The following is a 26,422-nucleotide window of genomic DNA, read 5'->3' as shown; positions in this document are numbered from 1 at the left end:
GTCGTCATCCCAAACCCCTCATGTCCATGCCCAACTCCATCCCTGCCCCCCTCCCTGAGCCCATCCCCACTCCCAACCCCAAGCAAAGCCACTTCCCAATCTCCGATCCCATCCCCACCCCCATCCAGCCGCATCCCGGGACGCGGCCGCGCCGTCCCCGGTGCCCCCCTGTAGGCCGCAGCCCCTGAGCGAGGAGCACCAGCATCTCCCGCTCGCTCCCCCCAACGCAGCCCAGGCCCGGGGACGGCCCCGTGGGGCGGCCGATGTCGCAGGGATCGGGGGGAGCACACGTGAGCCCCCGGGCCCCGCACTCACCGCTCCCGGACCGGCGCCACTGCCGCCATTGCCGCCATTGCTGCCGCACGCGGCGATGACGTCACTCACGCGACGGGCCGGGGCGGCTAGAAAAGGGCGGGCGGAGAGCGGGCCCCCTCAGGGCGGCGGGAGGAGCGGGCCGAGGCGCTGTGGCTGTGCTGCAGCGCGGCGGTGTTGGGCTGCTCGCTTTGCCAGCCGGGAGCGCTTGTGCTGCTGCTGAGGACTCCGAAAGGCCGTGGGCTCCCTCAGCTCCGCCCTCTGTGCGGAGCGGGGCCGGAGCTGCCCGGGCTTCTCTTGGGAGCTGCCCCGTGGCCTCGTCGTGCCCTATGGGCTTTCTGGCTGTGGCTTCCCCACAGCTGTGGGCTGTTTGCATGGAGGCCCCACCGTGGCACCGTGGATCTGCGCTGCTTCCCCGACTTGCCACTCTGGAGCTCAGGACGGGGACCGTCCCTGCTGCTGCTCCTGCGACTGCCCGGAGTGCCGTCCGGGCCTCGTCTTTGCTCTGGGCGTTCAGTTTGGGCCCGAAAGGTAAACTGCTGCGCTGAGCTCTCCGAGTGTGTGCCCGTGACCTTTCCGTCCTGTGTAGCTGCTGGATTTCCTATGCGTTTGCAGCACTTGTTACGGTCTCCTTCTGGCTCTGTGTCCGTTTGTGGCGTCCCCATCCCCGACTCTCTGCTCGGCGTCTTTTTTTCTTTAGGAACTCTTCTTTTCCTTCTTTTCTTGAGCAGAGCGTCTCTCTGTGGCCCACAGAGGCGCTGCTGCTGCCTGTGCTTCTGTTTTGGAGTGAGGATGCTCAGGGCAGGGCAGCACCCCGAGCTTTTGGGTGCCTGAGCCATCCTCGCTGCCCGTAATCGGGCTCTGTGCTCTGGTGATGGCCACTGGTTCTGCTGGGGTCCGGGATGTTGCTGGGACCCCGTCGCTCCTCCATGTCCTGGGGCTGGCGATGGGGACACCGAGAGCTCGAGCGTGGCAGAGTGGTGGCACTGTGGCCTGAAGGTGCTGTGTTGGCTGCATTGCTATGAAGTTGAGGAGCTCAGATGTGAAATGCTCAATAAAGAGAGGTGAAGTTTTCCGGCGCTTTCTGGCTGCGAAGGTGATGTTATTTTTCCTCTGGTACTGTGGCTTTATGTTGGGTGGACGAGGGGAGTGGGGTAGTGTCCTGCCAGCAGCTCCTTCCCTCCCTTACTTTTCTTTGGGTTATTTGGGGTTCTTTTGCTGCAGCAGGGAGAACAACCCAGGCTCTGGAGTGGGCCCCCCCTTGGAAGGCTCTGCACCCCTGTCCCCCCAGAAGTGACCCCATCTGCCTTAGGGGTGGGTTAATAATCTCAGAACCTCCTATTTGGCATAGAAAGTCCTTCAAGGGCAAATAATGATATGTATAATGGCAGGAAGCTTTTTTTACTCAGTGACAATTTGAAAAAAAAACCCACTAGCATGACTGTAAACAGGAAGCTTCTACTTTTAAGGTATTGAAAGGTATGAAAAACCACACAGCAAAACAGAAACACAACTAACAATCTAGCAGCGCTCTGGCAATAAAGATTCTTCGGAGAATGGGAAACTGTGAACATAAACTTCCCATTTCACAACTCTTCACCTTCTGTAAAATTACTTAGTTATTACCGTTTAAAGAGGAAAAAAACATGGAGCTTTTGAGAAGTCAAACGTTTCTTATTTTCAGAAGACAATGACAAAGTAAAGCAAGAAACAAAACTTGCAATTCATGAATTAGCAACAAATTCTGGAAAGCACTATTTGAGTTTCCTAAATTAATACTCATCTGCGTCACGTACCACAAAAAGCAGGAACATGAAAAAGCAACAGCAGTATAGAACCTCATGTAGCGCAGTCTGTGTGCCATCATCACAAATGCAAATGTGAAACAACTTCAAGGCAGCTCAAGGTGTTGTTTGTAAACCAGTCCATTGGTTGGTAAACCAATCCTCCTGCAGCATCTCACCGGGCACATCTCTGTCTAGGCTCTCCCTGCTGTTCTCGATCTCTTGGAGACGGGGCAGCAAAGGTGCCCACCGGGGTGTTGCTGTGGAGGGGGACGGTGTCACCCGTGGGGATACCACTGCTGCCACCCGGGGCTGCCTCTGAGATGTTCAAGTGCTGCATCTGCCCCTCCAGCTGCTGGGAGGTGTGGACTGAGGGCACCACTGGGGCCACAGCTATGCCCTGCTCCGTGTAGGGCACGAATTGCTCTGGGGGGGCTGCGGGGGTCACCCAGCTCTGCAGAGCTGCGCAGCCATTGCTGGGCATCCAAGGTTGGCCGGTGGGGTTGGCCGGTGGGGGCACGGCAGTGTTTGCCCACCGGAGGCGAAAGACACGGAGGTCGAAGTAGCATCCGCACGGGGCTCTCCACATCTCTGCGGGGATAGAGGGAAGTTGTGGGGGGAAGGGTCTTTGAAACCCCCTCCCCCGGAGAGCTCCCACTGCGGGTAGGGGCACGTCTAACCTGGTGGGAGAGCGTTGGCTGCGCCGGTTGCCATCGGTGTAAACCAGGTGCCCGGGGCTGCCAGCGGGGGCTGCTGCCTCGCAGGGGGCTGGCAGGGTTTGGCTGAGACTGGAAGAGATGGGGGAAACGGCGTCGATCCCCTCCCCAACCGCCAGGAGGAGCCCGGAGGGGGACGGAGAAGGGACGGCAGCGCCGGCGTGGGGCGAGCGGGGCCCCCCTGCTGCTCACCTGCGCTGTTGAGGAGCTCAGGATAGATGAGCTTCGGAGGTGCCAGGGAGAAGTACGAAGCACAGAAGTAAGCAGCAGAGAGCTGCGTCTGCTGCTCTTGAGCAGCGGCTCCAACTGCCAACGGTTGGGGTCTCCTGCCGGTGGTCGTTACTGGGGGTCCTCGTGCTCTGTCCCCGCCCACCACGTCCTCCTCACCTCCAATGAGCTTACAGGGTTAACCGCGAGGTGCAGTGACCTCACCGTGGTCGTTATAAGGTGGTAAGGGGTCAGAGCTCCCATCACTGCAGCCCAGGGGGGATTTCTGTGGCTGTGGAGAGAGCAATGTGTGCTGGGGCCATCCGTGCGCCCACCATAGGGACGTGTGAGCTTGGGGCTGCACGTGGAGCCCCGTTTGGGGTTCCCGTTGTGTTTGGGGCTGGTGGAGATGCTCTCTGCTGAGGCTCCGGCTCCGGATGCCTGACTCTCATGCCTGACTTTCATGATGCACTGCAGTGAGTTTTCGTGCAGTGTCACGCTGCCCTGGAGAGCTGCCCGGGGGCTGCACCGTGGGCCACCCATCCTCTCCCCCCCGTGTCCCTGCCCTTGAACCCACCGCCCTTAACCACATCTGCTCCCCACGTGCTCCCGGATCCGTCTCAAGCCAGGCCTGGCTGAAAAGCTGTGGCTTTTACGGGTAATTTTTGGACATCCCCTTCTGCATCCTTCTGTGCAGCCACGCTGTACCCACGGTGTATGGGAACTGTTGAATCACGGCCTGAACCACTGATGGATCACCTGAGCTGAGCACCGAGGCAGCCACAGGGCCACAGCTAAAGGTGATATACCTGTGTGATTGGAACGGGTGGAGCCTGGCTCCACATCTCCCAAACCCCATTTAAGGGCAGACCACCACCGGGGAAGGATCTCTTCTTGGAGATCCCTCCTGCGTGGCGTCCACGGCAAGCCTCTTTCATCCTGAAGCCGAGCCACCATCCTTTGCCGGCTGTCTGTGCACCGTCTATATAAGCCTACTAAATATACCATCTTCCATACTGTTTTCACTGAGTACCATCCTTGGGGGTTATTTACCATACAGAAGGTGATGTTATTTTTCCTCTGGTACTGTGGCTTTATGTTGGGTGGACGAGGGGAGTGGGGTAGTGTCCTGCCAGCAGCTCCTTCCCTCCCTTACTTTTCTTTGGGTTATTTGGGGTTCTTTTGCTACAGCAGGGAGAACAACCCAGGCTCTGGAGTGGGCCCCCCCTTGGAAGGCTGTGCACCCCCGTCCCCCCAGAAGTGACCCCATCTGCCTTAGGGGGGTGAAGGCACTGCAGCCTTCCTCTGCCCTTGATCTGAGCTTCACTTCTGGGCTGGGGACACCACTTTCTGTGTCTGTCCCAGCTTCCCCCCCCCAAGGGCTGTTTCAACCCCAGCAAGACGTGGAGCGGATCAGAACAAACATTTATTAGGAAACGAGAGAAACTGTACAACAACAGAACACTATCCTCATCCCACCTTTCCCTCCCCCCTTTCCTATATGAATGGCTCTAACCCTGCTCTTCTACACCACTGCTGCAGGGGGAGACCCTCTCTTTGTGGCTTTTTCTCATCAGGAAGCTGCTTCGCTCCTTTTTCCCCCTCTTTTCTGACTTGGCCTTCAGCTGGAGCTCATCACCCCGGGGCATTGCCAGCAGCATTTCTGACAGTGTCAGATCCTGTCGCGCCTCCTTGGGGCACATCCAAACGTGGTTGAGCTGCTCCGTGCTCAGCTTCATGCTGGAGGCTTCAGGGACGCTGTAGTCGCAAGAGAGAATCTCTTCGGGCAGTGAGAGTGAGCTCATGCTGTGAGAGGTGATGATCTCATCGAGGTCACAGAGATCCCCGAGGTCTTGGAGCACGGGGATGCTGCTGGGGAGGCCGTGGTTGATCCCCTGGGGCTCAGGATCAGATCCGCTCAGCATCTCAGGGGAGCAGTTGAAGAGCCTTGCAGCCTCCTCCAGCAGCACCTCTTCGGGCACATCTCTGTCTAGGCTCTCCAGGCTGTTCTCTATCTCTTGGGGACTGGGGGCAGCAAAGATGCCTGCTGGGATGTTGCTGTGGAGGGGGACGGTGTCACCCGTGGGGATACCACTGCTGCCACCTGGGGCTGCCTCTGAGATGTTCAAGTGTTGGATCTGCCCCTCCAGCTGCTGGAAGGTGGGGACTGAGGGCACTACTGGGGCCACAGCTATGCCCTGCTCCTTGTAGGGCACGAATTGCTCCGGGGGGGCTGCGGGGGTCGCCGAGCTCTGCGGAGCCGCTCAGCCATTGCTGGGCATCCAAGGTTCTTCTTGTAGTTTTGCAATGGACCTGCCCTCAGCTCCCTTCCTCTGGGGGGTCACCCTGGTGCATCTTTGCCTTCCATCACTCTGGGGTGTGCTCTCCTAACTAGAAAAATCAAGAAACCCACCAAGAGCAAAGCAGAGCATCACACTCCATGTCATACCTGCGTGACTGATGGGCATAACCGGCTCTTCTCGTAGTGGTTGGGCTTCATGCAGGGCCTGCTCTTGTTCTGCCCCCGGGCTCGTTTGCGCTCCATGGGCTCCTGCTCCCCATCCTCGGGCTCCCCTTGCCTCTCTCCGTCCTGGCCCTGTGCATCCAACCTCCCCCTCTTGGCAGGGGGCTTGCTCTGCTTGCTGACAGCCTCCTTCTCCTTCTCTTCCTCCTCCTCCTCACCACCCCCTCGGCTGCCGGGCTCCCCGTTGGCTCTCCGGTAGGCATGGAACCGCTCCTTGGAAGCAATGAACCTGCAGAAGAATCAAGAAGCTGTGAAGAGCTGCACTGCCAGCGCCACAGAGTGCCCCCACTCTCATCCCCTCCTCGACCTCATCCCCATTCCCAACTGTATCCCTGTACACAACCCCAATTAAATCCCTATCCCCATCCTCGATCCTATCTCCTTGACCTCATCCCTGTCCCCATCCTGAAACCCACCCTCATCCCTGTCCCCACCCCCTCCTCGATCTCATCTCCATTCCCAACTCTATCCTTGTCCCCTTCTATGACCCCATTCCCAACTAAATCCCATTCCCATCCCTGATCCCATCCCCTCCTCGAACTTCATCCTCATCCTTGTCCCCATCTCCTTCTCGACGTCATCCCTATTCCCAAATCTATCCCTGACCCCAATCCAAATTAAACCCCTATCCCCATCCTCGATCCTATCCCCCCTTGACCTCATCGTCATCCTCGTCCCCCATCCTCATCTTCATCCCCACCCCCTCCTCGACCTCATCTCCATTCCCAACTCCATCCCACTCCCAACCCCAGCTAAGTCCCCATCCCCATCCTTGATTCCATTCCTTTCTCAACCTCATCCTAATCCTCGAACCCGTCGTCATCCCAAACCCCTCATGTCCATGCCCAACTCCATCCCTGCCCCCCTCCCTGAGCCCATCCCCACTCCCAACCCCAAGCAAAGCCACTTCCCAATCTCCGATCCCATCCCCACCCCCATCCAGCCGCATCCCGGGACGCGGCCGCGCCGTCCCCGGTGCCCCCCTGTAGGCCGCAGCCCCTGAGCGAGGAGCACCAGCATCTCCCGCTCGCTCCCCCCAACGCAGCCCAGGCCCGGGGACGGCCCCGTGGGGCGGCCGATGTCGCAGGGATCGGGGGGAGCACACGTGAGCCCCCGGGCCCCGCACTCACCGCTCCCGGACCGGCGCCACTGCCGCCATTGCCGCCATTGCTGCCGCACGCGGCGATGACGTCACTCACGCGACGGGCCGGGGCGGCTAGAAAAGGGCGGGCGGAGAGCGGGCCCCCTCAGGGCGGCGGGAGGAGCGGGCCGAGGCGCTGTGGCTGTGCTGCAGCGCGGCGGTGTTGGGCTGCTCGCTTTGCCAGCCGGGAGCGCTTGTGCTGCTGCTGAGGACTCCGAAAGGCCGTGGGCTCCCTCAGCTCCGCCCTCTGTGCGGAGCGGGGCCGGAGCTGCCCGGGCTTCTCTTGGGAGCTGCCCCGTGGCCTCGTCGTGCCCTATGGGCTTTCTGGCTGTGGCTTCCCCACAGCTGTGGGCTGTTTGCATGGAGGCCCCACCGTGGCACCGTGGATCTGCGCTGCTTCCCCGACTTGCCACTCTGGAGCTCAGGACGGGGACCGTCCCTGCTGCTGCTCCTGCGACTGCCCGGAGTGCCGTCCGGGCCTCGTCTTTGCTCTGGGCGTTCAATTTGGGCCCGAAAGGTAAACTGCTGCGCTGAGCTCTCCGAGTGTGTGCCCGTGACCTTTCCGTCCTGTGTAGCTGCTGGATTTCCTATGCGTTTGCAGCACTTGTTACGGTCTCCTTCTGGCTCTGGGTCCGTTTGTGGCGTCCCCATCCCCGACTCTCTGCTCGGCGTCTTTTTTTCTTTAGGAACTCTTCTTTTCCTTCTTTTCTTGAGCAGAGCGTCTCTCTGTGGCCCACAGAGGCGCTGCTGCTGCCTGTGCTTCTGTTTTGGAGTGAGGATGCTCAGGGCAGGGCAGCACCCCGAGCTTTTGGGTGCCTGAGCCATCCTCGCTGCCCGTAATCGGGCTCTGTGCTCTGGTGATGGCCACTGGTTCTGCTGGGGTCCGGGATGTTGCTGGGACCCCGTCGCTCCTCCATGTCCTGGGGCTGGCGATGGGGACACCGAGAGCTCGAGCGTGGCAGAGTGGTGGCACTGTGGCCTGAAGGTGCTGTGTTGGCTGCATTGCTATGAAGTTGAGGAGCTCAGATGTGAAATGCTCAATAAAGAGAGGTGAAGTTTTCCGGCGCTTTCTGGCTGCGAAGGTGATGTTATTTTTCCTCTGGTACTGTGGCTTTATGTTGGGTGGACGAGGGGAGTGGGGTAGTGTCCTGCCAGCAGCTTCTTCCCTCCCTTACTTTTCTTTGGGTTATTTGGGGTTCTTTTGCTGCAGCAGGGAGAACAACCCAGGCTCTGGAGTGGGCCCCCCCTTGGAAGGCTCTGCACCCCTGTCCCCCCAGAAGTGACCCCATCTGCCTTAGGGGTGGGTTAATAATCTCAGAACCTCCTATTTGGCATAGAAAGTCCTTCAAGGGCAAATAATGATATGTATAATGGCAGGAAGCTTTTTTTACTCAGTGACAATTTGAAAAAAAAACCCACTAGCATGACTGTAAACAGGAAGCTTCTACTTTTAAGGTATTGAAAGGAATGAAAAACCACACAGCAAAACAGAAACACAACTAACAATCTAGCAGCGCTCTGGCAATAAAGATTCTTCAGAGAATGGGAAACTGTGAACATAAACTTCCCATTTCACAACTCTTCACCTTCTGTAAAATTACTTAGTTATTACCGTTTAAAGAGGAAAAAAACATGGAGCTTTTGAGAAGTCAAACGTTTCTTATTTTCAGAAGACAATGACAAAGTAAAGCAAGAAACAAAACTTGCAATTCATGAATTAGCAACAAATTCTGGAAAGCACTATTTGAGTTTCCTAAATTAATACTCATCTGCGTCACGTACCACAAAAAGCAGGAACATGAAAAAGCAACAGCAGTATAGAACCTCATGTAGCGCAGTCTGTGTGCCATCATCACAAATGCAAATGTGAAACAACTTCAAGGCAGCTCAAGATGTTGTTTGTAAACCAGTCCATTGGTTGGTAAACCAATCCTCCTGCAGCATCTCACCGGGCACATCTCTGTCTAGGCTCTCCCTGCTGTTCTCGATCTCTTGGAGACGGGGCAGCAAAGGTGCCCACCGGGGTGTTGCTGTGGAGGGGGACGGTGTCACCCGTGGGGATACCACTGCTGCCACCCGGGGCTGCCTCTGAGATGTTCAAGTGCTGCATCTGCCCCTCCAGCTGCTGGGAGGTGTGGACTGAGGGCACCACTGGGGCCACAGCTATGCCCTGCTCCGTGTAGGGCACGAATTGCTCTGGGGGGGCTGCGGGGGTCACCCAGCTCTGCAGAGCTGCGCAGCCATTGCTGGGCATCCAAGGTTGGCCGGTGGGGTTGGCCGGTGGGGGCACGGCAGTGTTTGCCCACCGGAGGCGAAAGACACGGAGGTCGAAGTAGCATCCGCACGGGGCTCTCCACATCTCTGCGGGGATAGAGGGAAGTTGTGGGGGGAAGGGTCTTTGAAACCCCCTCCCCCGGAGAGCTCCCACTGCGGGTAGGGGCACGTCTAACCTGGTGGGAGAGCGTTGGCTGCGCCGGTTGCCATCGGTGTAAACCAGGTGCCCGGGGCTGCCAGCGGGGGCTGCTGCCTCGCAGGGGGCTGGCAGGGTTTGGCTGAGACTGGAAGAGATGGGGGAAACGGCGTCGATCCCCTCCCCAACCGCCAGGAGGAGCCCGGAGGGGGACGGAGAAGGGACGGCAGCGCCGGCGTGGGGCGAGCGGGGCCCCCCTGCTGCTCACCTGCGCTGTTGAGGAGCTCAGGATAGATGAGCTTCGGAGGTGCCAGGGAGAAGTACGAAGCACAGAAGTAAGCAGCAGAGAGCTGCGTCTGCTGCTCTTGAGCAGCGGCTCCAACTGCCAACGGTTGGGGTCTCCTGCCGGTGGTCGTTACTGGGGGTCCTCGTGCTCTGTCCCCGCCCACCACGTCCTCCTCACCTCCAATGAGCTTACAGGGTTAACCGCGAGGTGCAGTGACCTCACCGTGGTCGTTATAAGGTGGTAAGGGGTCAGAGCTCCCATCACTGCAGCCCAGGGGGGATTTCTGTGGCTGTGGAGAGAGCAATGTGTGCTGGGGCCATCCGTGCGCCCACCATAGGGACGTGTGAGCTTGGGGCTGCACGTGGAGCCCCGTTTGGGGTTCCCGTTGTGTTTGGGGCTGGTGGAGATGCTCTCTGCTGAGGCTCCGGCTCCGGATGCCTGACTCTCATGCCTGACTTTCATGATGCACTGCAGTGAGTTTTCGTGCAGTGTCACGCTGCCCTGGAGAGCTGCCCGGGGGCTGCACCGTGGGCCACCCATCCTCTCCCCCCCGTGTCCCTGCCCTTGAACCCACCGCCCTTAACCACATCTGCTCCCCACGTGCTCCCGGATCCGTCTCAAGCCAGGCCTGGCTGAAAAGCTGTGGCTTTTACGGGTAATTTTTGGACATCCCCTTCTGCATCCTTCTGTGCAGCCACGCTGTACCCACGGTGTATGGGAACTGTTGAATCACGGCCTGAACCACTGATGGATCACCTGAGCTGAGCACCGAGGCAGCCACAGGGCCACAGCTAAAGGTGATATACCTGTGTGATTGGAACGGGTGGAGCCTGGCTCCACATCTCCCAAACCCCATTTAAGGGCAGACCACCACCGGGGAAGGATCTCTTCTTGGAGATCCCTCCTGCGTGGCGTCCACGGCAAGCCTCTTTCATCCTGAAGCCGAGCCACCATCCTTTGCCGGCTGTCTGTGCACCGTCTATATAAGCCTACTAAATATACCATCTTCCATACTGTTTTCACTGAGTACCATCCTTGGGGGTTATTTACCATACAGAAGGTGATGTTATTTTTCCTCTGGTACTGTGGCTTTATGTTGGGTGGACGAGGGGAGTGGGGTAGTGTCCTGCCAGCAGCTCCTTCCCTCCCTTACTTTTCTTTGGGTTATTTGGGGTTCTTTTGCTACAGCAGGGAGAACAACCCAGGCTCTGGAGTGGGCCCCCCCTTGGAAGGCTGTGCACCCCCGTCCCCCCAGAAGTGACCCCATCTGCCTTAGGGGGGTGAAGGCACTGCAGCCTTCCTCTGCCCTTGATCTGAGCTTCACTTCTGGGCTGGGGACACCACTTTCTGTGTCTGTCCCAGCTTCCCCCCCCCAAGGGCTGTTTCAACCCCAGCAAGACGTGGAGCGGATCAGAACAAACATTTATTAGGAAACGAGAGAAACTGTACAACAACAGAACACTATCCTCATCCCACCTTTCCCTCCCCCCTTTCCTATATGAATGGCTCTAACCCTGCTCTTCTACACCACTGCTGCAGGGGGAGACCCTCTCTTTGTGGCTTTTTCTCATCAGGAAGCTGCTTCGCTCCTTTTTCCCCCTCTTTTCTGACTTGGCCTTCAGCTGGAGCTCATCACCCCGGGGCATTGCCAGCAGCATTTCTGACAGTGTCAGATCCTGTCGCGCCTCCTTGGGGCACATCCAAACGTGGTTGAGCTGCTCCGTGCTCAGCTTCATGCTGGAGGCTTCAGGGACGCTGTAGTCGCAAGAGAGAATCTCTTCGGGCAGTGAGAGTGAGCTCATGCTGTGAGAGGTGATGATCTCATCGAGGTCACAGAGATCCCCGAGGTCTTGGAGCACGGGGATGCTGCTGGGGAGGCCGTGGTTGATCCCCTGGGGCTCAGGATCAGATCCGCTCAGCATCTCAGGGGAGCAGTTGAAGAGCCTTGCAGCCTCCTCCAGCAGCACCTCTTCGGGCACATCTCTGTCTAGGCTCTCCAGGCTGTTCTCTATCTCTTGGGGACTGGGGGCAGCAAAGATGCCTGCTGGGATGTTGCTGTGGAGGGGGACGGTGTCACCCGTGGGGATACCACTGCTGCCACCTGGGGCTGCCTCTGAGATGTTCAAGTGTTGGATCTGCCCCTCCAGCTGCTGGAAGGTGGGGACTGAGGGCACTACTGGGGCCACAGCTATGCCCTGCTCCTTGTAGGGCACGAATTGCTCCGGGGGGGCTGCGGGGGTCGCCGAGCTCTGCGGAGCCGCTCAGCCATTGCTGGGCATCCAAGGTTCTTCTTGTAGTTTTGCAATGGACCTGCCCTCAGCTCCCTTCCTCTGGGGGGTCACCCTGGTGCATCTTTGCCTTCCATCACTCTGGGGTGTGCTCTCCTAACTAGAAAAATCAAGAAACCCACCAAGAGCAAAGCAGAGCATCACACTCCATGTCATACCTGCGTGACTGATGGGCATAACCGGCTCTTCTCGTAGTGGTTGGGCTTCATGCAGGGCCTGCTCTTGTTCTGCCCCCGGGCTCGTTTGCGCTCCATGGGCTCCTGCTCCCCATCCTCGGGCTCCCCTTGCCTCTCTCCGTCCTGGCCCTGTGCATCCAACCTCCCCCTCTTGGCAGGGGGCTTGCTCTGCTTGCTGACAGCCTCCTTCTCCTTCTCTTCCTCCTCCTCCTCACCACCCCCTCGGCTGCCGGGCTCCCCGTTGGCTCTCCGGTAGGCATGGAACCGCTCCTTGGAAGCAATGAACCTGCAGAAGAATCAAGAAGCTGTGAAGAGCTGCACTGCCAGCGCCACAGAGTGCCCCCACTCTCATCCCCTCCTCGACCTCATCCCCATTCCCAACTGTATCCCTGTACACAACCCCAATTAAATCCCTATCCCCATCCTCCATCCTATCTCCTTGACCTCATCCCTGTCCCCATCCTGAAACCCACCCTCATCCCTGTCCCCACCCCCTCCTCGATCTCATCTCCATTCCCAACTCTATCCTTGTCCCCTTCTATGACCCCATTCCCAACTAAATCCCATTCCCATCCCTGATCCCATCCCCTCCTCGAACTTCATCCTCATCCTTGTCCCCATCTCCTTCTCGACGTCATCCCTATTCCCAAATCTATCCCTGACCCCAATCCAAATTAAACCCCTATCCCCATCCTCGATCCTATCCCCCCTTGACCTCATCGTCATCCTCGTCCCCCATCCTCATCTTCATCCCCACCCCCTCCTCGACCTCATCTCCATTCCCAACTCCATCCCACTCCCAACCCCAGCTAAGTCCCCATCCCCATCCTTGATTCCATTCCTTTCTCAACCTCATCCTAATCCTCGAACCCGTCGTCATCCCAAACCCCTCATGTCCATGCCCAACTCCATCCCTGCCCCCCTCCCTGAGCCCATCCCCACTCCCAACCCCAAGCAAAGCCACTTCCCAATCTCCGATCCCATCCCCACCCCCATCCAGCCGCATCCCGGGACGCGGCCGCGCCGTCCCCGGTGCCCCCCTGTAGGCCGCAGCCCCTGAGCGAGGAGCACCAGCATCTCCCGCTCGCTCCCCCCAACGCAGCCCAGGCCCGGGGACGGCCCCGTGGGGCGGCCGATGTCGCAGGGATCGGGGGGAGCACACGTGAGCCCCCGGGCCCCGCACTCACCGCTCCCGGACCGGCGCCACTGCCGCCATTGCCGCCATTGCTGCCGCACGCGGCGATGACGTCACTCACGCGACGGGCCGGGGCGGCTAGAAAAGGGCGGGCGGAGAGCGGGCCCCCTCAGGGCGGCGGGAGGAGCGGGCCGAGGCGCTGTGGCTGTGCTGCAGCGCGGCGGTGTTGGGCTGCTCGCTTTGCCAGCCGGGAGCGCTTGTGCTGCTGCTGAGGACTCCGAAAGGCCGTGGGCTCCCTCAGCTCCGCCCTCTGTGCGGAGCGGGGCCGGAGCTGCCCGGGCTTCTCTTGGGAGCTGCCCCGTGGCCTCGTCGTGCCCTATGGGCTTTCTGGCTGTGGCTTCCCCACAGCTGTGGGCTGTTTGCATGGAGGCCCCACCGTGGCACCGTGGATCTGCGCTGCTTCCCCGACTTGCCACTCTGGAGCTCAGGACGGGGACCGTCCCTGCTGCTGCTCCTGCGACTGCCCGGAGTGCCGTCCGGGCCTCGTCTTTGCTCTGGGCGTTCAGTTTGGGCCCGAAAGGTAAACTGCTGCGCTGAGCTCTCCGAGTGTGTGCCCGTGACCTTTCCGTCCTGTGTAGCTGCTGGATTTCCTATGCGTTTGCAGCACTTGTTACGGTCTCCTTCTGGCTCTGTGTCCGTTTGTGGCGTCCCCATCCCCGACTCTCTGCTCGGCGTCTTTTTTTCTTTAGGAACTCTTCTTTTCCTTCTTTTCTTGAGCAGAGCGTCTCTCTGTGGCCCACAGAGGCGCTGCTGCTGCCTGTGCTTCTGTTTTGGAGTGAGGATGCTCAGGGCAGGGCAGCACCCCGAGCTTTTGGGTGCCTGAGCCATCCTCGCTGCCCGTAATCGGGCTCTGTGCTCTGGTGATGGCCACTGGTTCTGCTGGGGTCCGGGATGTTGCTGGGACCCCGTCGCTCCTCCATGTCCTGGGGCTGGCGATGGGGACACCGAGAGCTCGAGCGTGGCAGAGTGGTGGCACTGTGGCCTGAAGGTGCTGTGTTGGCTGCATTGCTATGAAGTTGAGGAGCTCAGATGTGAAATGCTCAATAAAGAGAGGTGAAGTTTTCCGGCGCTTTCTGGCTGCGAAGGTGATGTTATTTTTCCTCTGGTACTGTGGCTTTATGTTGGGTGGACGAGGGGAGTGGGGTAGTGTCCTGCCAGCAGCTCCTTCCCTCCCTTACTTTTCTTTGGGTTATTTGGGGTTCTTTTGCTGCAGCAGGGAGAACAACCCAGGCTCTGGAGTGGGCCCCCCCTTGGAAGGCTCTGCACCCCTGTCCCCCCAGAAGTGACCCCATCTGCCTTAGGGGTGGGTTAATAATCTCAGAACCTCCTATTTGGCATAGAAAGTCCTTCAAGGGCAAATAATGATATGTATAATGGCAGGAAGCTTTTTTTACTCAGTGACAATTTGAAAAAAAAACCCACTAGCATGACTGTAAACAGGAAGCTTCTACTTTTAAGGTATTGAAAGGTATGAAAAACCACACAGCAAAACAGAAACACAACTAACAATCTAGCAGCGCTCTGGCAATAAAGATTCTTCGGAGAATGGGAAACTGTGAACATAAACTTCCCATTTCACAACTCTTCACCTTCTGTAAAATTACTTAGTTATTACCGTTTAAAGAGGAAAAAAACATGGAGCTTTTGAGAAGTCAAACGTTTCTTATTTTCAGAAGACAATGACAAAGTAAAGCAAGAAACAAAACTTGCAATTCATGAATTAGCAACAAATTCTGGAAAGCACTATTTGAGTTTCCTAAATTAATACTCATCTGCGTCACGTACCACAAAAAGCAGGAACATGAAAAAGCAACAGCAGTATAGAACCTCATGTAGCGCAGTCTGTGTGCCATCATCACAAATGCAAATGTGAAACAACTTCAAGGCAGCTCAAGGTGTTGTTTGTAAACCAGTCCATTGGTTGGTAAACCAATCCTCCTGCAGCATCTCACCGGGCACATCTCTGTCTAGGCTCTCCCTGCTGTTCTCGATCTCTTGGAGACGGGGCAGCAAAGGTGCCCACCGGGGTGTTGCTGTGGAGGGGGACGGTGTCACCCGTGGGGATACCACTGCTGCCACCCGGGGCTGCCTCTGAGATGTTCAAGTGCTGCATCTGCCCCTCCAGCTGCTGGGAGGTGTGGACTGAGGGCACCACTGGGGCCACAGCTATGCCCTGCTCCGTGTAGGGCACGAATTGCTCTGGGGGGGCTGCGGGGGTCACCCAGCTCTGCAGAGCTGCGCAGCCATTGCTGGGCATCCAAGGTTGGCCGGTGGGGTTGGCCGGTGGGGGCACGGCAGTGTTTGCCCACCGGAGGCGAAAGACACGGAGGTCGAAGTAGCATCCGCACGGGGCTCTCCACATCTCTGCGGGGATAGAGGGAAGTTGTGGGGGGAAGGGTCTTTGAAACCCCCTCCCCCGGAGAGCTCCCACTGCGGGTAGGGGCACGTCTAACCTGGTGGGAGAGCGTTGGCTGCGCCGGTTGCCATCGGTGTAAACCAGGTGCCCGGGGCTGCCAGCGGGGGCTGCTGCCTCGCAGGGGGCTGGCAGGGTTTGGCTGAGACTGGAAGAGATGGGGGAAACGGCGTCGATCCCCTCCCCAACCGCCAGGAGGAGCCCGGAGGGGGACGGAGAAGGGACGGCAGCGCCGGCGTGGGGCGAGCGGGGCCCCCCTGCTGCTCACCTGCGCTGTTGAGGAGCTCAGGATAGATGAGCTTCGGAGGTGCCAGGGAGAAGTACGAAGCACAGAAGTAAGCAGCAGAGAGCTGCGTCTGCTGCTCTTGAGCAGCGGCTCCAACTGCCAACGGTTGGGGTCTCCTGCCGGTGGTCGTTACTGGGGGTCCTCGTGCTCTGTCCCCGCCCACCACGTCCTCCTCACCTCCAATGAGCTTACAGGGTTAACCGCGAGGTGCAGTGACCTCACCGTGGTCGTTATAAGGTGGTAAGGGGTCAGAGCTCCCATCACTGCAGCCCAGGGGGGATTTCTGTGGCTGTGGAGAGAGCAATGTGTGCTGGGGCCATCCGTGCGCCCACCATAGGGACGTGTGAGCTTGGGGCTGCACGTGGAGCCCCGTTTGGGGTTCCCGTTGTGTTTGGGGCTGGTGGAGATGCTCTCTGCTGAGGCTCCGGCTCCGGATGCCTGACTCTCATGCCTGACTTTCATGATGCACTGCAGTGAGTTTTCGTGCAGTGTCACGCTGCCCTGGAGAGCTGCCCGGGGGCTGCACCGTGGGCCACCCATCCTCTCCCCCCCGTGTCCCTGCCCTTGAACCCACCGCCCTTAACCACATCTGCTCCCCACGTGCTCCCGGATCCGTCTCAAGCCAGGCCTGGCTGAAAAGCTGTGGCTTTTACGGGTAATTTTTGGACATCCCCTTCTGCATCCTTCTGTGCAGCCACGCTGTACCCACGGTGTATGGGAACTGTTGAATCACGGCCTGAACCACTGATGGATCACCTGAGCTGAGCACCGAGGCAGCCACAGGGCCACAGCTAAAGGTGATATACCTGTGTGATTGGAACGGGTGGAGCCTGGCTCCACATCTCCCAAACCCCATTTAAGGGCAGACCACCACCGGGGAAGGATCTCTTCTTGGAGATCCCTCCTGCGTGGCGTCCACGGCAAGCCTCTTTCATCCTGAAGCCGAGCCACCATCCTTTGCCGGCTGTCTGTGCACCGTCTATATAAGCCTACTAAATATACCATCTTCCATACTGTTTTCACTGAGTACCATCCTTGGGGGTTATTTACCATACAGAAGGTGATGTTATTTTTCCTCTGGTACTGTGGCTTTATGTTGGGTGGACGAGGGGAGTGGGGTAGTGTCCTGCCAGCAGCTCCTTCCCTCCCTTACTTTTCTTTGGGTTATTTGGGGTTCTTTTGCTACAGCAGGGAGAACAACCCAGGCTCTGGAGTGGGCCCCCCCTTGGAAGGCTGTGCACCCCCGTCCCCCCAGAAGTGACCCCATCTGCCTTAGGGGGGTGAAGGCACTGCAGCCTTCCTCTGCCCTTGATCTGAGCTTCACTTCTGGGCTGGGGACACCACTTTCTGTGTCTGTCCCAGCTTCCCCCCCCCAAGGGCTGTTTCAACCCCAGCAAGACGTGGAGCGGATCAGAACAAACATTTATTAGGAAACGAGAGAAACTGTACAACAACAGAACACTATCCTCATCCCACCTTTCCCTCCCCCCTTTCCTATATGAATGGCTCTAACCCTGCTCTTCTACACCACTGCTGCAGGGGGAGACCCTCTCTTTGTGGCTTTTTCTCATCAGGAAGCTGCTTCGCTCCTTTTTCCCCCTCTTTTCTGACTTGGCCTTCAGCTGGAGCTCATCACCCCGGGGCATTGCCAGCAGCATTTCTGACAGTGTCAGATCCTGTCGCGCCTCCTTGGGGCACATCCAAACGTGGTTGAGCTGCTCCGTGCTCAGCTTCATGCTGGAGGCTTCAGGGACGCTGTAGTCGCAAGAGAGAATCTCTTCGGGCAGTGAGAGTGAGCTCATGCTGTGAGAGGTGATGATCTCATCGAGGTCACAGAGATCCCCGAGGTCTTGGAGCACGGGGATGCTGCTGGGGAGGCCGTGGTTGATCCCCTGGGGCTCAGGATCAGATCCGCTCAGCATCTCAGGGGAGCAGTTGAAGAGCCTTGCAGCCTCCTCCAGCAGCACCTCTTCGGGCACATCTCTGTCTAGGCTCTCCAGGCTGTTCTCAGCCTCTTGGGGACTGGGGGCAGCAAAGATGCCTGCTGGGATGTTGCTGTGGAGGGGGACGGTGTCACCCGTGGGGATACCACTGCTGCCACCTGGGGCTGCCTCTGAGATGTTCAAGTGTTGGATCTGCCCCTCCAGCTGCTGGAAGGTGGGGACTGAGGGCACTACTGGGGCCACAGCTATGCCCTGCTCCTTGTAGGGCACGAATTGCTCCGGGGGGGCTGCGGGGGTCGCCGAGCTCTGCGGAGCCGCTCAGCCATTGCTGGGCATCCAAGGTTCTTCTTGTAGTTTTGCAATGGACCTGCCCTCAGCTCCCTTCCTCTGGGGGGTCACCCTGGTGCATCTTTGCCTTCCATCACTCTGGGGTGTGCTCTCCTAACTAGAAAAATCAAGAAACCCACCAAGAGCAAAGCAGAGCATCACACTCCATGTCATACCTGCGTGACTGATGGGCATAACCGGCTCTTCTCGTAGTGGTTGGGCTTCATGCAGGGCCTGCTCTTGTTCTGCCCCCGGGCTCGTTTGCGCTCCATGGGCTCCTGCTCCCCATCCTCGGGCTCCCCTTGCCTCTCTCCGTCCTGGCCCTGTGCATCCAACCTCCCCCTCTTGGCAGGGGGCTTGCTCTGCTTGCTGACAGCCTCCTTCTCCTTCTCTTCCTCCTCCTCCTCACCACCCCCTCGGCTGCCGGGCTCCCCGTTGGCTCTCCGGTAGGCATGGAACCGCTCCTTGGAAGCAATGAACCTGCAGAAGAATCAAGAAGCTGTGAAGAGCTGCACTGCCAGCGCCACAGAGTGCCCCCACTCTCATCCCCTCCTCGACCTCATCCCCATTCCCAACTGTATCCCTGAACACAACCCCAATTAAATCCCTATCCCCATCCTCGATCCTATCTCCTTGACCTCATCCCTGTCCCCATCCTGAAACCCACCCTCATCTTCATCCCCACCCCCTCCTCGATCTCATCTCCATTCCCAACTCTATCCTTGTCCCCTTCTATGACCCCATTCCCAACTAAATCCCATTCCCATCCCTGATCCCATCCCCTCCTCGAACTTCATCCTCATCCTTGTCCCCATCTCCTTCTCGACGTCATCCCTATTCCCAAATCTATCCCTGACCCCAATCCAAATTAAACCCCTATCCCCATCCTCGATCCTATCCCCCCTTGACCTCATCGTCATCCTCGTCCCCCATCCTCATCTTCATCCCCACCCCCTCCTCGACCTCATCTCCATTCCCAACTCCATCCCACTCCCAACCCCAGCTAAGTCCCCATCCCCATCCTTGATTCCATTCCTTTCTCAACCTCATCCTAATCCTCGAACCCGTCGTCATCCCAAACCCCTCATGTCCATGCCCAACTCCATCCCTGCCCCCCTCCCTGAGCCCATCCCCACTCCCAACCCCAAGCAAAGCCACTTCCCAATCTCCGATCCCATCCCCACCCCCATCCAGCCGCATCCCGGGACGCGGCCGCGCCGTCCCCGGTGCCCCCCTGTAGGCCGCAGCCCCTGAGCGAGGAGCACCAGCATCTCCCGCTCGCTCCCCCCAACGCAGCCCAGGCCCGGGGACGGCCCCGTGGGGCGGCCGATGTCGCAGGGATCGGGGGGAGCACACGTGAGCCCCCGGGCCCCGCACTCACCGCTCCCGGACCGGCGCCATTGCCGCCATTGCTGCCGCACGCGGCGATGACGTCACTCACGCGACGGGCCGGGGCGGCTAGAAAAGGGCGGGCGGAGAGCGGGCCCCCTCAGGGCGGCGGGAGGAGCGGGCCGAGGCGCTGTGGCTGTGCTGCAGCGCGGCGGTGTTGGGCTGCTCGCTTTGCCAGCCGGGAGCGCTTGTGCTGCTGCTGAGGACTCCGAAAGGCCGTGGGCTCCCTCAGCTCCGCCCTCTGTGCGGAGCGGGGCCGGAGCTGCCCGGGCTTCTCTTGGGAGCTGCCCCGTGGCCTCGTCGTGCCCTATGGGCTTTCTGGCTGTGGCTTCCCCACAGCTGTGGGCTGTTTGCATGGAGGCCCCACCGTGGCACCGTGGATCTGCGCTGCTTCCCCGACTTGCCACTCTGGAGCTCAGGACGGGGACCGTCCCTGCTGCTGCTCCTGCGACTGCCCGGAGTGCCGTCCGGGCCTCGTCTTTGCTCTGGGCGTTCAGTTTGGGCCCGAAAGGTAAACTGCTGCGCTGAGCTCTCCGAGTGTGTGCCCGTGACCTTTCCGTCCTGTGTAGCTGCTGGATTTCCTATGCGTTTGCAGCACTTGTTACGGTCTCCTTCTGGCTCTGTGTCCGTTTGTGGCGTCCCCATCCCCGACTCTCTGCTCGGCGTCTTTTTTTCTTTAGGAACTCTTCTTTTCCTTCTTTTCTTGAGCAGAGCGTCTCTCTGTGGCCCACAGAGGCGCTGCTGCTGCCTGTGCTTCTGTTTTGGAGTGAGGATGCTCAGGGCAGGGCAGCACCCCGAGCTTTTGGGTGCCTGAGCCATCCTCGCTGCCCGTAATCGGGCTCTGTGCTCTGGTGATGGCCACTGGTTCTGCTGGGGTCCGGGATGTTGCTGGGACCCCGTCGCTCCTCCATGTCCTGGGGCTGGCGATGGGGACACCGAGAGCTCGAGCGTGGCAGAGTGGTGGCACTGTGGCCTGAAGGTGCTGTGTTGGCTGCATTGCTATGAAGTTGAGGAGCTCAGATGTGAAATGCTCAATAAAGAGAGGTGAAGTTTTCCGGCGCTTTCTGGCTGCGAAGGTGATGTTATTTTTCCTCTGGTACTGTGGCTTTATGTTGGGTGGACGAGGGGAGTGGGGTAGTGTCCTGCCAGCAGCTCCTTCCCTCCCTTACTTTTCTTTGGGTTATTTGGGGTTCTTTTGCTGCAGCAGGGAGAACAACCCAGGCTCTGGAGTGGGCCCCCCCTTGGAAGGCTCTGCACCCCTGTCCCCCCAGAAGTGACCCCATCTGCCTTAGGGGTGGGTTAATAATCTCAGAACCTCCTATTTGGCATAGAAAGTCCTTCAAGGGCAAATAATGATATGTATAATGGCAGGAAGCTTTTTTTACTCAGTGACAATTTGAAAAAAAAACCCACTAGCATGACTGTAAACAGGAAGCTTCTACTTTTAAGGTATTGAAAGGTATGAAAAACCACACAGCAAAACAGAAACACAACTAACAATCTAGCAGCGCTCTGGCAATAAAGATTCTTCGGAGAATGGGAAACTGTGAACATAAACTTCCCATTTCACAACTCTTCACCTTCTGTAAAATTACTTAGTTATTACCGTTTAAAGAGGAAAAAAACATGGAGCTTTTGAGAAGTCAAACGTTTCTTATTTTCAGAAGACAATGACAAAGTAAAGCAAGAAACAAAACTTGCAATTCATGAATTAGCAACAAATTCTGGAAAGCACTATTTGAGTTTCCTAAATTAATACTCATCTGCGTCACGTACCACAAAAAGCAGGAACATGAAAAAGCAACAGCAGTATAGAACCTCATGTAGCGCAGTCTGTGTGCCATCATCACAAATGCAAATGTGAAACAACTTCAAGGCAGCTCAAGGTGTTGTTTGTAAACCAGTCCATTGGTTGGTAAACCAATCCTCCTGCAGCATCTCACCGGGCACATCTCTGTCTAGGCTCTCCCTGCTGTTCTCGATCTCTTGGAGACGGGGCAGCAAAGGTGCCCACCGGGGTGTTGCTGTGGAGGGGGACGGTGTCACCCGTGGGGATACCACTGCTGCCACCCGGGGCTGCCTCTGAGATGTTCAAGTGCTGCATCTGCCCCTCCAGCTGCTGGGAGGTGTGGACTGAGGGCACCACTGGGGCCACAGCTATGCCCTGCTCCGTGTAGGGCACGAATTGCTCTGGGGGGGCTGCGGGGGTCACCCAGCTCTGCAGAGCTGCGCAGCCATTGCTGGGCATCCAAGGTTGGCCGGTGGGGTTGGCCGGTGGGGGCACGGCAGTGTTTGCCCACCGGAGGCGAAAGACACGGAGGTCGAAGTAGCATCCGCACGGGGCTCTCCACATCTCTGCGGGGATAGAGGGAAGTTGTGGGGGGAAGGGTCTTTGAAACCCCCTCCCCCGGAGAGCTCCCACTGCGGGTAGGGGCACGTCTAACCTGGTGGGAGAGCGTTGGCTGCGCCGGTTGCCATCGGTGTAAACCAGGTGCCCGGGGCTGCCAGCGGGGGCTGCTGCCTCGCAGGGGGCTGGCAGGGTTTGGCTGAGACTGGAAGAGATGGGGGAAACGGCGTCGATCCCCTCCCCAACCGCCAGGAGGAGCCCGGAGGGGGACGGAGAAGGGACGGCAGCGCCGGCGTGGGGCGAGCGGGGCCCCCCTGCTGCTCACCTGCGCTGTTGAGGAGCTCAGGATAGATGAGCTTCGGAGGTGCCAGGGAGAAGTACGAAGCACAGAAGTAAGCAGCAGAGAGCTGCGTCTGCTGCTCTTGAGCAGCGGCTCCAACTGCCAACGGTTGGGGTCTCCTGCCGGTGGTCGTTACTGGGGGTCCTCGTGCTCTGTCCCCGCCCACCACGTCCTCCTCACCTCCAATGAGCTTACAGGGTTAACCGCGAGGTGCAGTGACCTCACCGTGGTCGTTATAAGGTGGTAAGGGGTCAGAGCTCCCATCACTGCAGCCCAGGGGGGATTTCTGTGGCTGTGGAGAGAGCAATGTGTGCTGGGGCCATCCGTGCGCCCACCATAGGGACGTGTGAGCTTGGGGCTGCACGTGGAGCCCCGTTTGGGGTTCCCGTTGTGTTTGGGGCTGGTGGAGATGCTCTCTGCTGAGGCTCCGGCTCCGGATGCCTGACTCTCATGCCTGACTTTCATGATGCACTGCAGTGAGTTTTCGTGCAGTGTCACGCTGCCCTGGAGAGCTGCCCGGGGGCTGCACCGTGGGCCACCCATCCTCTCCCCCCCGTGTCCCTGCCCTTGAACCCACCGCCCTTAACCACATCTGCTCCCCACGTGCTCCCGGATCCGTCTCAAGCCAGGCCTGGCTGAAAAGCTGTGGCTTTTACGGGTAATTTTTGGACATCCCCTTCTGCATCCTTCTGTGCAGCCACGCTGTACCCACGGTGTATGGGAACTGTTGAATCACGGCCTGAACCACTGATGGATCACCTGAGCTGAGCACCGAGGCAGCCACAGGGCCACAGCTAAAGGTGATATACCTGTGTGATTGGAACGGGTGGAGCCTGGCTCCACATCTCCCAAACCCCATTTAAGGGCAGACCACCACCGGGGAAGGATCTCTTCTTGGAGATCCCTCCTGCGTGGCGTCCACGGCAAGCCTCTTTCATCCTGAAGCCGAGCCACCATCCTTTGCCGGCTGTCTGTGCACCATCTATATAAGCCTACTAAATATACCATCTTCCATACTGTTTTCACTGAGTACCATCCTTGGGGGTTATTTACCATACAGAAGGTGATGTTATTTTTCCTCTGGTACTGTGGCTTTATGTTGGGTGGACGAGGGGAGTGGGGTAGTGTCCTGCCAGCAGCTCCCTCCCTTACTTTTCTTTGGGTTATTTGGGGTTCTTTTGCTACAGCAGGGAGAACAACCCAGGCTCTGGAGTGGGCCCCCCCTTGGAAGGCTGTGCACCCCCGTCCCCCCAGAAGTGACCCCATCTGCCTTAGGGGGGTGAAGGCACTGCAGCCTTCCTCTGCCCTTGATCTGAGCTTCACTTCTGGGCTGGGGACACCACTTTCTGTGTCTGTCCCAGCTTCCCCCCCCCAAGGGCTGTTTCAACCCCAGCAAGACGTGGAGCGGATCAGAACAAACATTTATTAGGAAACGAGAGAAACTGTACAACAACAGAACACTATCCTCATCCCACCTTTCCCTCCCCCCTTTCCTATATGAATGGCTCTAACCCTGCTCTTCTACACCACTGCTGCAGGGGGAGACCCTCTCTTTGTGGCTTTTTCTCATCAGGAAGCTGCTTCGCTCCTTTTTCCCCCTCTTTTCTGACTTGGCCTTCAGCTGGAGCTCATCACCCCGGGGCATTGCCAGCAGCATTTCTGACAGTGTCAGATCCTGTCGCGCCTCCTTGGGGCACATCCAAACGTGGTTGAGCTGCTCCGTGCTCAGCTTCATGCTGGAGGCTTCAGGGACGCTGTAGTCGCAAGAGAGAATCTCTTCGGGCAGTGAGAGTGAGCTCATGCTGTGAGAGGTGATGATCTCATCGAGGTCACAGAGATCCCCGAGGTCTTGGAGCACGGGGATGCTGCTGGGGAGGCCGTGGTTGATCCCCTGGGGCTCAGGATCAGATCCGCTCAGCATCTCAGGGGAGCAGTTGAAGAGCCTTGCAGCCTCCTCCAGCAGCACCTCTTCGGGCACATCTCTGTCTAGGCTCTCCAGGCTGTTCTCAGCCTCTTGGGGACTGGGGGCAGCAAAGATGCCTGCTGGGATGTTGCTGTGGAGGGGGACGGTGTCACCCGTGGGGATACCACTGCTGCCACCTGGGGCTGCCTCTGAGATGTTCAAGTGTTGGATCTGCCCCTCCAGCTGCTGGAAGGTGGGGACTGAGGGCACTACTGGGGCCACAGCTATGCCCTGCTCCTTGTAGGGCACGAATTGCTCCGGGGGGGCTGCGGGGGTCGCCGAGCTCTGCGGAGCCGCTCAGCCATTGCTGGGCATCCAAGGTTCTTCTTGTAGTTTTGCAATGGACCTGCCCTCAGCTCCCTTCCTCTGGGGGGTCACCCTGGTGCATCTTTGCCTTCCATCACTCTGGGGTGTGCTCTCCTAACTAGAAAAATCAAGAAACCCACCAAGAGCAAAGCAGAGCATCACACTCCATGTCATACCTGCGTGACTGATGGGCATAACCGGCTCTTCTCGTAGTGGTTGGGCTTCATGCAGGGCCTGCTCTTGTTCTGCCCCCGGGCTCGTTTGCGCTCCATGGGCTCCTGCTCCCCATCCTCGGGCTCCCCTTGCCTCTCTCCGTCCTGGCCCTGTGCATCCAACCTCCCCCTCTTGGCAGGGGGCTTGCTCTGCTTGCTGACAGCCTCCTTCTCCTTCTCTTCCTCCTCCTCCTCACCACCCCCTCGGCTGCCGGGCTCCCCGTTGGCTCTCCGGTAGGCATGGAACCGCTCCTTGGAAGCAATGAACCTGCAGAAGAATCAAGAAGCTGTGAAGAGCTGCACTGCCAGCGCCACAGAGTGCCCCCACTCTCATCCCCTCCTCGACCTCATCCCCATTCCCAACTGTATCCCTGAACACAACCCCAATTAAATCCCTATCCCCATCCTCCATCCTATCTCCTTGACCTCATCCCTGTCCCCATCCTGAAACCCACCCTCATCCCTGTCCCCACCCCCTCCTCGATCTCATCTCCATTCCCAACTCTATCCTTGTCCCCTTCTATGACCCCATTCCCAACTAAATCCCATTCCCATCCCTGATCCCATCCCCTCCTCGAACTTCATCCTCATCCTTGTCCCCATCTCCTTCTCGACGTCATCCCTATTCCCAAATCTATCCCTGACCCCAATCCAAATTAAACCCCTATCCCCATCCTCGATCCTATCCCCCCTTGACCTCATCGTCATCCTCGTCCCCCATCCTCATCTTCATCCCCACCCCCTCCTCGACCTCATCTCCATTCCCAACTCCATCCCACTCCCAACCCCAGCTAAGTCCCCATCCCCATCCTTGATTCCATTCCTTTCTCAACCTCATCCTAATCCTCGAACCCGTCGTCATCCCAAACCCCTCATGTCCATGCCCAACTCCATCCCTGCCCCCCTCCCTGAGCCCATCCCCACTCCCAACCCCAAGCAAAGCCACTTCCCAATCTCCGATCCCATCCCCACCCCCATCCAGCCGCATCCCGGGACGCGGCCGCGCCGTCCCCGGTGCCCCCCTGTAGGCCGCAGCCCCTGAGCGAGGAGCACCAGCATCTCCCGCTCGCTCCCCCCAACGCAGCCCAGGCCCGGGGACGGCCCCGTGGGGCGGCCGATGTCGCAGGGATCGGGGGGAGCACACGTGAGCCCCCGGGCCCCGCACTCACCGCTCCCGGACCGGCGCCACTGCCGCCATTGCCGCCATTGCTGCCGCACGCGGCGATGACGTCACTCACGCGACGGGCCGGGGCGGCTAGAAAAGGGCGGGCGGAGAGCGGGCCCCCTCAGGGCGGCGGGAGGAGCGGGCCGAGGCGCTGTGGCTGTGCTGCAGCGCGGCGGTGTTGGGCTGCTCGCTTTGCCAGCCGGGAGCGCTTGTGCTGCTGCTGAGGACTCCGAAAGGCCGTGGGCTCCCTCAGCTCCGCCCTCTGTGCGGAGCGGGGCCGGAGCTGCCCGGGCTTCTCTTGGGAGCTGCCCCGTGGCCTCGTCGTGCCCTATGGGCTTTCTGGCTGTGGCTTCCCCACAGCTGTGGGCTGTTTGCATGGAGGCCCCACCGTGGCACCGTGGATCTGCGCTGCTTCCCCGACTTGCCACTCTGGAGCTCAGGACGGGGACCGTCCCTGCTGCTGCTCCTGCGACTGCCCGGAGTGCCGTCCGGGCCTCGTCTTTGCTCTGGGCGTTCAGTTTGGGCCCGAAAGGTAAACTGCTGCGCTGAGCTCTCCGAGTGTGTGCCCGTGACCTTTCCGTCCTGTGTAGCTGCTGGATTTCCTATGCGTTTGCAGCACTTGTTACGGTCTCCTTCTGGCTCTGTGTCCGTTTGTGGCGTCCCCATCCCCGACTCTCTGCTCGGCGTCTTTT

General features: G+C 58.8%; 2 protein-coding genes across 2 annotated transcripts in view; both read right to left on the bottom strand.

The window, feature by feature from the left end:
• Nucleotides 1–11,182, bottom strand: part of LOC136055532 (uncharacterized) — a 33,837-nt gene extending 22,655 nt beyond the window's left edge. The window contains exons 1-8 of the mRNA XM_065747326.1: nucleotides 10,928–11,182; nucleotides 9,603–9,669; nucleotides 9,135–9,242; nucleotides 8,873–9,045; nucleotides 4,570–5,241; nucleotides 3,245–3,311; nucleotides 2,777–2,884; nucleotides 2,515–2,687 (exon numbers count right to left, since the gene is read on the bottom strand). Of these exons, the coding sequence (XP_065603398.1) occupies nucleotides 2,515–2,687; nucleotides 2,777–2,884; nucleotides 3,245–3,311; nucleotides 4,570–5,241; nucleotides 8,873–9,045; nucleotides 9,135–9,242; nucleotides 9,603–9,669; nucleotides 10,928–11,182 (1,623 nt within the window). The remainder of the gene's footprint in view (nucleotides 1–2,514; nucleotides 2,688–2,776; nucleotides 2,885–3,244; nucleotides 3,312–4,569; nucleotides 5,242–8,872; nucleotides 9,046–9,134; nucleotides 9,243–9,602; nucleotides 9,670–10,927) is intronic.
• A 4,305-nt stretch (nucleotides 11,183–15,487) lies between these two features.
• LOC136055531 (uncharacterized) overlaps nucleotides 15,488–26,422 on the bottom strand; it is a 33,804-nt gene continuing 22,869 nt past the window's right edge. The window contains exons 17-23 of the mRNA XM_065747325.1: nucleotides 23,631–24,302; nucleotides 22,310–22,376; nucleotides 21,842–21,949; nucleotides 21,580–21,752; nucleotides 17,286–17,957; nucleotides 15,961–16,027; nucleotides 15,488–15,600 (exon numbers count right to left, since the gene is read on the bottom strand). Coding sequence (XP_065603397.1) covers nucleotides 15,488–15,600; nucleotides 15,961–16,027; nucleotides 17,286–17,957; nucleotides 21,580–21,752; nucleotides 21,842–21,949; nucleotides 22,310–22,376; nucleotides 23,631–24,302 — 1,872 coding nt within the window. The remainder of the gene's footprint in view (nucleotides 15,601–15,960; nucleotides 16,028–17,285; nucleotides 17,958–21,579; nucleotides 21,753–21,841; nucleotides 21,950–22,309; nucleotides 22,377–23,630; nucleotides 24,303–26,422) is intronic.

This window comes from Cyrtonyx montezumae, unplaced genomic scaffold (assembly GCF_038088225.1).
Source record: "Cyrtonyx montezumae isolate F1298 unplaced genomic scaffold, pur_monq_1.0 scaffold_44, whole genome shotgun sequence".
In the NCBI taxonomy this organism is placed as follows: Eukaryota; Metazoa; Chordata; class Aves; order Galliformes; family Odontophoridae; genus Cyrtonyx; species Cyrtonyx montezumae.
The sequence above is the reverse complement of the archived record's forward strand: the minus strand, read 5'-3'. Positions and strand labels throughout refer to the sequence as shown.